Source organism: Emydura macquarii, unplaced genomic scaffold, assembly GCF_026122565.2.
Source record: "Emydura macquarii macquarii isolate MOO-44397 ecotype Brisbane River unplaced genomic scaffold, CSIRO-AGI_Emac_v2 contig_3470, whole genome shotgun sequence".
NCBI classification, from domain to species: Eukaryota; Metazoa; Chordata; order Testudines; family Chelidae; genus Emydura; species Emydura macquarii.
The window spans coordinates 3268457-3279891 of NW_027133607.1; the positions used below are offsets into that span (position 1 = coordinate 3268457).

The 11435-nt window shown below is 38.2% G+C and overlaps 1 protein-coding gene across 3 annotated transcripts; it reads right to left on the bottom strand.

The window, feature by feature from the left end:
* Positions 1-559: 559 nt before the first annotated feature.
* ATP5F1C (ATP synthase F1 subunit gamma) lies at positions 560-11432 on the bottom strand. Of its 3 annotated transcripts, XM_067534951.1 has the most exons (10): positions 11307-11432; positions 10126-10160; positions 6755-6886; positions 5934-6138; positions 5351-5494; positions 4767-4831; positions 4178-4333; positions 2448-2544; positions 1452-1489; positions 560-712 (listed from the first exon to the last, which is right to left on the bottom strand). In XM_067534951.1, exons 1-9 carry the CDS (start codon positions 11348-11350, stop codon positions 1483-1485), a joined length of 885 nt encoding a protein of 294 aa, XP_067391052.1. In that variant the 5' UTR covers positions 11351-11432; the 3' UTR covers positions 560-712; positions 1452-1482. The 3 variants fall into 3 exon arrangements, with proteins under 3 accessions (XP_067391052.1, XP_067391053.1, XP_067391054.1); XM_067534952.1 differs by lacking the exon at positions 1452-1489; XM_067534953.1 differs by lacking the exons at positions 560-712; positions 1452-1489 and having other exon boundaries at positions 2444-2544.
* Between the last annotated feature and the right edge of the window lie 3 nt (positions 11433-11435).

Here is an 11435-nt window from a genome sequence, read left to right on the forward strand (position 1 = left end):
CACATACAGACTTCCTTTTCCTCAGTGCATCAAGCTACAATCCTTTCAAATGCCTCCTTACAAGATTCTTCTTTTAGAGTGACTACTAATAAAATGTACAAATACACAAATCTTGATAGTATTTTAAAGTAATTTTAAAAAACACCACTGAGAATTCATCTGCTACTTGTAACTGTTTTTGTTTTAGAATATAAATTCCTAGGAATGGTATCGTTTTTGCACCACATTGGAAAAAGAACAAAACCCAAAACTTTGCATTATATTATCCTACAAAGTGAATTTTTGCATGTTTCTTTATGGCACTAGGCTATTGAACAGATGCATTACACAGGTTTTACACTTTATTTTGAAACATGAGGTATTGGATATTTTCTGAGGATACCAGATTATATAGACAATTTGTTCGCTGAATAACATTTCCTGAACTCTTCTACAGTTCCACCTAACTTCTACTCTCCACCTAACACTATGTACATCATAAACAGATTAAAAGCAGTAAACAGCTGGTTTCAAAACCTTACTGATTCTCTTTGATCCACATATTCACACACCAAAAACATTTGTTTCATGTAGGTGGTTTATTGTAAGATAATTTACAAACATTTTGGGGTTTTCCCCACAAATTCTTCACAGAATGGTGGACCAACAGTTTTGTCAATATGGATAGAAGCGGGTTAAACCAACTCTCTAGAATAGCTCCTCTCTTCTTTACCTATAAAAATACAAAAAAATTTAAAGTTTATACAAATATCAAAAGTATCTTTATGTGTTTATATTAAATTATCTCCACTGTCATTTCATGCTGTCCCATAGGCTTTGAACAGTTTTCTCACTTCAAATGCCCTCCCTGTCCTCCTAATGCCTCTTTAAATCCACTTCTGTCATAATCCTTTTAATATCAATCTCTCTGCTTTCCTGTAATTACTGTAATTTCTTCAGGGAGTGTGAGAATGTCTTGTCTGTGTGTTTGTAAAATGTTGTGTATGCATATGGTGCTATAATGTTTACAACTAATGATTATTTAAAAGTTCAGTGACTCAAGGGCATTGAATGAAACCATAAATAGGGTCTGAGTATTTGTGGACTTGTATACATTGTGCGAAGTATGGATCAGTTTCAATTCCTCCCCCCCCCCCCCACATGTGCATTAAAGCTCTCTAACACCATAAGACACAATTATTATAAGCCTGTTACCTATGTGGCAGTGTAAAGTAATACTGATGTTGAAAAACAACTTTTTACGGTACTACTATTGATGAGTTGCTAGCTACACTCTATTCCAGATGGGCCTATGCCAGTCACTCCCCAAATTATTGCTCCAAAAGTTTAGAAGAGGGAGCTTAAAAATCCAGATTTCAATGTTGCAATTCAGATACATTTCTGATTTAACTGCTTCAGGATCATCACTGCTTAATCACTTTTTGGAAGAATCTGTTTATGTTTCACTTTACCTCTTGACTTTGGCTGAAATTTGCTTTCCGATTATCCCCTGGTAATATTATGGAAAGAAACAAAACAAGCAGGTTAAGAAGCATCTCATGCAAACTAAGGCAAAGTTATTCTTGTGATTTAACCAAGGATGTGTCACTGAGCAGTCAAATTAAATACAAAATAAAAAGCTCATTAACAATGCACACACATGCAGTTGTGACACTATGTTTTGCGGCCCTTTCTGTACACACATTCGTTATGACAGCACTGATCTATATTTTTAATTAGAACACAGCTAAGTCTAATCTGCTGATTAGTTGCCATATAAATTAATTCTATGCAAGTAAACCAATTATATGGGTTTGAGCACAGCCATCTCTTATAGCCCATAGCACAGTGTTCTGCAGTTTGTAGCAGAGTGGCAAAGTTTGTTATTTGTCAGCGAAACACACAAGAGCTGAACTGGTTATATTTCATTAAAATGCACATTTACATTCAAGCAGCTGAAGTTCCAGCCAAAGGAGTTATCCCTCAACTCAGCAGGCTGATCTAGTCAGAAGAAAGGCCAATCTGCTACATAGGCCTCCAAAAACAAGAATCCACACTTCACCAGAGAGATCTGGGTTGTTTGAGCCAAGGGTGGATGAAAAAAAGCCCGGGTAATTACACCCATAGAATGGAGAAGACTTGGGTGTCCAATGAAAGGTGGGGAGGGGCTTGGAAAAGAGCCACTCCCCAAGAACAAGATGCAGCTTCATGGCTACAGAAGCTTCTCCATCAGCCAACAGTTGAGGAAAAATCTGAACTGAATTCAGGATTTAAGCATCACACCAATCACTGGAATTTATTACAGCATAATAAAGAACTCTTCAAGTATCAATGTATCATTTTTCCCTTTAGTTTTAGAACAGTTGTTCCTCTACCCTCTCTGTTAATACAACGTAAACAGCAGGACCTTTGAACATTAAAATGATCTGAATAAAACTCCTTGTTGCACATTTTTCACAGATACTTACAGAGCAGCAGCACCAGAAATGATCTCAATAAGCTCCTTGGTGATGACAGCTTGACGGGTACGATTGAATGTCAAAGTCAGTTTGTCAATAATTTCAGCTACAAATAAAAAGGTTTAAAAAAGTTGAATTATAGATGGCAGAATCTGGAAGTGGAAAAAATTAGGTACATTTCTCTCTGATCTATTTGAGCAGAACACAGTACAACCTTGTTAATTCACACCAACAACTGGGCGACCCACAGCAATTTACTAAATACTATAAACTACCAAGGAAGGGAAAAATAAAGGTTACTGCATCCCAAGATGCATTTTGGTCATTTATTTTGTCAGCTGAAGGTCACCTTTAATTATAATACCTCAAACTAGTGAATGTAATGTAGTGTAATTTGCTAAAGCAATCAAGTATTTATAATCAGTATCTGCTAATAGATCTCCTGCTACAATGTGCTCTCCCATGAGTATCTATACTAAAACATCCTCTCAGAAGGAAAGCTGCAGTTGTATAAGCAAGTTACCATTGTTCTGACCAGCAGAAATGTCTAATTGGGAATCTGCCTGGTCCCCCATTAATTTCTTCTTGGAGCTGAAGAGGGACCTCCCTCACCTGTTATGGGAAGGAGGCCAGCAAGGAAATGTACCCCAACTCCTTCCATTCCCCTCTCATTCACATAATAGAGGCTTTCAGAGTTTGCTGTGCTCTTCTCTACACAATGTGACTGCATATTTAAAAGCATCCTTGCCTCCAAGTACTAAAACTGAAAGCAATTTGCTTTCCATCATTAGTGGCAATTGCTCAATTTTTGCTTTGCACTCAGGCTAGACAATAAAAATAGATACACGTGTCTCATTTCTGATTGATGCACCAGCATAATGATCAAGTGTTTGGGCTGCAAACACTGAAAGGGAGATGTTTAAATCCAAACAGTAATTATAAAAAAAAAAAAAAAAAAAAGCAGAGAAGTTCTTGATCTTAGACTGTGTAAATCCATTTTGTTTTCCCTCACACACAAAAACCCTTACATTTTGGATCTAAATTAGATCTGATCAAATAACATTTACCTAAGTTGTTCAAAAAGTACCACTGGCAGTAAATCACCTCCCCGCCCCCCACTTTGTCATACTGCAGTACCTTAACTCAAAAACTTTGTTGTTGTGGCCAGAATAGGAAAAAACTGATTAAGAATAACCAAGTTTTTTGCTTGTCCACCAACCAGCTGCGTGATCTTGGGTAAGGTATTTAAAAATTTGCTTCAGTTTACTCATCTATAAAACTGATGCAATAGCAATTACAATGGGTTTGAGAGGCTTAATTAAAAGTTCATGGAGCTTTCTGAAATATCAGATTGACAGTGAAGAAGTGTAAAGTACTCGTGGAAGTTACAGGGTCAGCCCAGTGCTTTACACAGTTACACAGGAATCCTGCATTCCACTTCTAGCAAGCACCTCTTGCTTTCCATACCATGAGAATTGGTTATCAGGAATATAGCATGATTGAACAGCAGCCCCTCTTCCTAGGGATTGAGGAAGGCTGATGTGTCCAGGAGTTCTAGCTATATTGGTTGAAGAGAGAGCAACTACAATTGTGGGACTTGAAGAATATGGAGATGGGGTGGAAATTGGACCATCTTTCTTTGTTAGCAAACACTTTGGAAACATACAAGGGAGATGGTGAACTTTTTCTTAATCATGCTAGACTGCTTAAATCCTGTAAACTCTACAGAGTATCCTTACAAGCATTTTTGCTAGCGTTGTCCATAGCAGTCATTCTGGCACTCTGCTCGCTGGTGGTGGATTCCTTCAGAGAATAGAAGATGATGTTTGCTAATGTAAACTCCTGGTAGTTTCGCAGCACATCAGCATCAATATCATCATAAATACTAATGCTTTCTGTAAGAGTGGAGATAAAACAAACAAACAAAAAATAGTCACATCCTACTCAACATACTGTAGGATTAAGTTATTAACATGCTTTTGCTTCCTAGCATAACAGTGTTCACACTGAAATCAAATTTTATTTTACTTTTAATAACTTCTTGTTTGACATAAAACAAGCAAAATCAAGTCCCCCTCAACAGAGGCCAAATCCTAAATTAATGTTAATGTGATAGTAAAAAACTTAACTTAAAAATCATATCCTGAACGCTATCCAACCCTCACAAATGACATCCTTGGATTGTCAGACATTTAAGTGCTTAACCCAGTTTTGCTTAGCATGTGCCTGGTTTTGTTATGACAACAAACTGACAGACCATGAAATATATGGTCTTTTAAAAGAGTTTGTGTCAATGAATTGGACTGCATAGTTGATTTTACAACTTACCAGCACCAGCAACAGTATCAAGAGAATAGAAAGGTTTTTCATCTGTCTTGTAGGAGATGACAGACCTACATGAGACAAATATTTGTAAAGATATTTACTACTGAAAAAAAGTCTCTACTGTAATTCTAATTTAAAAATTCATGGAAAACACTTCTGCCTTCCAAAATCCAAGATCAGAGTTCCATGGTATCATTGTGAACAGCTGATATTTCAAACACCTACCAGTGCACTTCTTATACTTCTTTTGGTGTGAGTGACACCCTCAACTATAACAGGAATAAAGAACAGAATCCTGATCATAGCTCTTGGCAGGTATGTGCTTTACAGTAATTGTTAAAGCACATCTAACCTTACAAATGTATTGTGATTGTTTAAAAAGGTCAAGATTTCAAACTAACAAACCAAAAAACAAATAAACAAAAAGCATGTCAGATCACCATCAGTTTTCAGATGATTTCACTGGACAAACATAATACCACTTCCATATTCTCTATGAGTCTACATAAAACCTTCTATCCCACTCCTTTCTGTGCACTTTTAAAACAAATTCAACATATTTTAAGACCCATTTCAGTTTATCTTGCCTGAATCGATTGTAGATGACAGATCCTTCATCAAATTCATATCCAGAATTTAGGAGCTCTGAGGCAATTATTGAAGCATCTCCAAAGCTGGGGGGTTTTCTTCCCACTTCTTTGAATGTCACGAGAAAATGCTTACCGTGTGTCCTAAAATAAAACCAAGCTGGTGTAAAAACTCAGCCAATGTGCTACTGTAGAACCCAACTGTAGGCCTTGATCTAAACACATAAGCCAATGCTTAACTTTAAGCACATAAGTAGACCCACTGACTTTAAGCACATGCTTGAGTGCTTTCCTGGATTGGGACCTAGGTGAAAGGAATTTTAGTTATTTAAAATTTTGCTTGCTGGAAGAACATCATGAGATGTACCTCTCACTTTTATAATAGTGCGAGTCAAGTCAGCAATCACACTCTCATTCCAACATATTTCAATACAGTGAAACAATTAATATAGAACACTGAAATTAGCAAAAACAATTTTAGCAAATCTGCATGAATTTAGTTTACAGAAACTTGCTGTTTATTGAAGGATATCACCGAAGCTTCTACTATAGAAAATTTAAAGCATTACTATTCAAAGATTACCTTTGAAGCAGGCCTCTTAACTTTTCACCCACTCCAACCATCATGACATCTTTCCCTGCATCTGAGAGGGTGCTAATTTCAGTTTTCATGGCTTTAGCAACAGAGGTGTGGATAGCACCACAGAGACCACGATCAGAGGACACACCAATAATGAGGTGTTTCTTCTTGTCTTCGGGGACCTTAATTTCTGCTTTCTCATAGAGAGCTGGGGGGAAAAAAAGAGCAGGAAAAGTTGCATTCAAGTGCATTCATACCTCACAATCTCTTAGAATTGGTGCTGATATTGTTTAGTTAATGTCAAAATGTCTCTGACTAGAACCATTTCTAAAGGGATCCCATTCACAGTTGTGTCTGTTTTTTTGTGTGCAAGCTCTTCCCCAAGCTTTGCAATAGCGTGTTTACCAGTTACAGCAGCAGAGTTCAAACTGAAGATGTACCAAACATACACGAAGGGAGAAAGAGGACAAGAAGAGAAGAGATGGACCCCAAATTATTAGGTGGTGTTGTTTCTGAGCTAATCCAAAAGACTATTATAAACATAAGGGAATTTCTGCTCCCCTCCTATGTTTTCTAAGAAGATTTTAAAAGTTAGGATATGATTTTCCCTTAATTATTAACAAAATGATTTTTTTTAAATTAGTCAGTTAAAAAAAATAAAAGTTCACATTGTCTCTAAGATAGGAATTCTCCTTTTGAAAGTCTCCCCCAGAAAGTTTAATATGCACATAGAGAATTTAGGAGAACAAGTCTAATTGAAATTCACTGCTCACCCCCCTTCACAATTCTGATGTCAGATACCACAGACACTTAATTTATCTTACCCAGGGATCCTATTCCATACACTCTAGCAGGCTTCAGCTCCCTTTCGGCTCTGGCATACTTCGCTGCAGCAACCATCTTCATGGACTTAGTAATTTTCTGGATGTTCTTGATCGACTTTAAACGCCTGGTAACTATAAGCATTACAGGATTAAAATTGGGCTACAGTTTCTAGCAGTCACAAATTAATCAGTTTCTATAAGAGAGTGATGACAATATACAAAAAAAATTGAGATTACAGATTACATTTAAACTAGCAAAATAATAAGAAGAGTAATTTAAACAGAACGTGAGCTCCACTTTTTACTATAAATGGAATACATGGTCAGTTTTCAGAATGGAGGGAGCTAAATTGTGGTGTCCCTCAGGGATCTGTACTAGGTCCAGTGTTGTTCTACTGAAAAATGAATGAAAAAAAAGGGGTAAACAATGAGATGGCAGAGTTTGTAGATGATTTAAGATTACTCAAGATAGTTAAGTCCTAAGAAGAATATGAAAAGTTAAAAAGATCTCTTCTCAAAAATAGGTGGCCAGGCAACAAATAGCAGATGAAATTCAATGTTCATAAATGCAAAGAAATGCATACTGGAAAATGTAATCCCAACTACACATACCAAACGATGGGGTCTAAATTAGCTGTTACCACTCAAAAGATCTTGGAGTCATTGTGGACAGTTCTCTGAAAACATCCACTCAATGTGCAGTGGCAGTCAAAAAAGCTAACAGAATGTAAGGAACTATTAAGAAAGAGATAGGTTATAAAACAAAAAATATCATAACACTATATAAATCCATGGTGTGTGCAGATCTAATCGCCCCATCTCAAAAAAAGATACACTAGAAATGGAAAAGGTACAGAGAAATGCGACAAAAATGTTTAAGTGTATGGAACAGTTTCTATATGAGAAGAGATTAAAAAGATTGGGACTACAAAGCTTGGAAAAGAGGCTTCTAAGGTCTATAAAATCATCCATGGTGCGGAGAAAACGAAGAGGGCAGTGTTATATATCCCATCACATAACACAAGAACCAGGGGTCACTCAATGAAATTAATAGGCAGCAGATTTAAAACAAACAAAAAGTAGTACTTCTTCACACAAATGCAGAGTCAACCTGTGGAATTCATTGTCAAAGGAAGTTGTGAAGGCCAAAACTATAACAGGATTCAAAAATGAATTACACAAGCTCATGGAGAATAGGTCCATAATGGCTATTAGCCAAGATGGTAAAGGATGCAATCTCATGCACCGGGTGTCCCTAAGCCTCTGACTGCCAGAAGCTGGGACTCAATGACAGTGTGTGGATCACCTGATGATCACCCTTTTCTTTCATTCCCTTTGAAGCATCTGGCATTGGTGACCATTGGAAGACAGGATACTGAGCTAAATGGACCATAGATCTGACCCAGTATGGCCATTCTTGTGTTCCTGAATACAGGTGTAAGGCACTAACCCTGCAGTACATTTACAGACTCTTTCTACAGATGAGAAATTTTTCATATGCCCAAAAACAGACTGACGCAGTTGGGGCTTAAGCTGAAGCTCCATATTCGTGTAGCCCTTACTTTTCCCCTTATTTCTCTATCTTTTTCATTAATACACCTGTCAAGTCACCATGCCTATTCCCTGAAGTAAATGCAGCTCAGTATTTTAAAAACACACACAGTTCAAGTTTGGTCTCAAGTTTAGATTTTGGCAAAGCAAGCAAGCTTTTAAACAAGCTAGGACTTTTAGAAAAGATACTATGAATTGAAAAACAAACGGAAAGAAATGGAAAATGATTTTAAAAATACAAAGACTAACTAAATTCCCCTGCAGTATTTGCAACAGATATTGGAGCTCTATACTAATGCATGAAAACCCAAAAGAGTGATTTGACCTACTAGACACAAGTAAAACTGACAGGTTTGTTTTTATTGCATATTTCTCTCACTTTGGACAAAATCTACAAAAATAAACAGTGAAAAGTTAGATATTTAAATTTGTTTTAATAACCAAAGATGTCAGCAAGAATTTTTAAAGTTATGCTTTTAACTAAACAGTGTCTTTAAAACAAATCAGTTTCCTTAAAAAACATTTACCTTTTGTATTAACACATATTGAATTATGCCTTTTTTGAAGGAAGACTGACTAACTATGGGTAAATTCATGCTCATGAAAATAAAAAGCTCACAGCATTGACTAGAACTGGGTAAGCAGCTTCTCTTTACAATTTAATCTACAACTGCCAGGTTATTCTCCTAAACACAGATCAGCCAGCAAGTGATTTTGTGATTACAAATTAGGACTGCTGATTCTCCAGAATCTGGTTGTGGCTGAAACCAAAGTCATTTTACCCTTGTTAATCAAGTCTAGATTTAAACCCTATGTATTTGGAGGGTTGGAGTATGAACTGATTAATCATTGTACCACTTAGATCCAATATTATGATACTATTTTTGCCATTTTCAAAAAGAAGTTTAGCAAGTAAATGTCTGACTATAATATTTAGGTTGGAAAATAGAGTAAAGTTAAGGTAGTCACAGCAACCTCCACTCAAAGTCCGTGGCTTTTGTAAATATATATATAAAAAATAACTTGTTTCTTATATTTACAGTAGAACCTCAGTGTTACGAACACCAGAGTTATGAACTGACAGGTCAACCACACACCTAATTTGGAACCTTAAGTACACAATCAGGCAGCAGCAGAGACCAAAAAAAAAAAAAGGGGCAAATACTGTACTGTACTGTACTATGCTAAACGTAACCTACTAAAAATAAAGGGGAAGTTTAATTAATTTGTTTTTGACAAGGTAAAGAAACTGTTTCTGAACTTTTCATTTAAATTCAGATGGTTATAAGCAGCATTTTTCTTCTGCATAGTAACGTTTCAAATCTGTCTTAAGTCAATGTTCAGTGGTAAACTTTGAAAGAAAGCCATGATGTTTTGTTCAGACTTACAAACAACCTCCATTCCTGAGGTGTTCATAACTCTGAGGTTCTACTGTAGTTTAAAACTACTCATGCAGTTGCCTTTTTTTTAATTTCAGTTACATAGACTTATTCAGGTCTACCCACACCACCAGCTGGATACCATTAATAGACCTTTTCTGTTTAAATAACTTCTGCAAACACAGGGCTGTGAAGACCCTTTTACGACTGTTATTTTAGATAGTTTATCAGCAACTTGCCAAACTGGCAGAGATGGTCTCCTGAAAAACTTCAAGTCCACATTTTAAAATTTAAAATATAGACAGACATGTTCTTTCATAATCAATTTAGTGAACCAAGACATTTATAGTTTGAGTTGATATTGCATTAAGATTGCTCCTCTGCAACACATCCCATTCCTCCCACCTGCTACCATAGTTTAAACAAATCAGAAGTACTTACTGTCCTTTAAAGTGGCCATATTCCTGACTTGGTTCCTGAAAATTAACAGAAACATTTAAAGACACCTCATGTGTGTTAAGTGCTACTCCAACAAGTCATCAAAGTCTCCTATTTTCCAGAGATTAGAGAATTATACTTGCCAATGAAAATATGAGTTGCTGCTTCTTAAGGAAGCTACTACAGAAAACACTCTTCATTATATGTCGATTCTTATTCTGCATATTATTCATGTCTTCTCTTTTTTCTTTCCTCCCATGCAGAGCACATCTCTATTTGTTTTATACATTATTGCTATGTAATGTTGATTACATTTATCATACAGCATGTCCAGGACTCACTGTCCTGAAGAAACTGTTATTGAGGTGCTATTCTGTCACCATCCAGGCAGGTTAGCTTTTCTTTGTTGCCCTGCATTGCTCATCTAACTTAAAACTCATAATCAATCCCCTGTCCTATAAACTCACTTATTTCAGCTGGCCTCCCACCACTAACTGTCCACCTGCTCACATGCTTCACCTGATAGACCTGTAATTTAATTCAGATAATTTGACATTACAGCTTAAAAAAAAAAAAACTTTAAAATAAAAACATCAGACACATTGGATTTGATTTTGCATCCCATCTCCCTGCCTTCCTTAATCTGTATTTCACCTACCCAGGAGGTCTCTTTCATTCAAGCCACCACATTACAGCAAAATCCTCCTGATCTGAGCAGCCCCCCTCCCCAAACTTTACTCCACAGCCCTGTGATGCCCCTACCCCCCTAACTCTGCACATAGCTCCTGTCCCCCTCCGTGGGGTCTGACCATTGATCAGGGTCTGGAGCCTGACAGAGGCTCAGTGCATGGCCTTGACACGTATTCCAGCTGCTCCGCGGGATGTCCGGGTGCTCGGGGGAGCTGCCAGGGGCCGGGCCAACCGCAGGGCAGCCCCCCGGCCCTGTCCACTGACCCAGCAGGAGCCAGGTCCTGGGGTGTTCGGGTCCCCCGGCACCGAGCTCCCAGCCCAGCTCCCACACCCATAACCCCACCGCACCCGGGCCTCTCCCCTCCCCCCGCCGCTCGCCCTCTGCGCCTCGTCCCCAGGCCCCAGGATTCCTAGGCCGCCGCCGCGCCTCCCCCCAGACCCGGCCCCCTCTCGGCACCCGTAGACCCGGCTCGCGCCCCCTTCCCGCACGTTACCATTGCGGCTGGTAGATCAGGACCGCGGCTCCTCGGGAGAACATGGCGCCACCGTCTCCCCGCTGCCGCCGCCCGGCTGAAGGTCAGAACTTCCCTACAGCGCATGCGCCGCGCCCGCAAGAGGCGGGG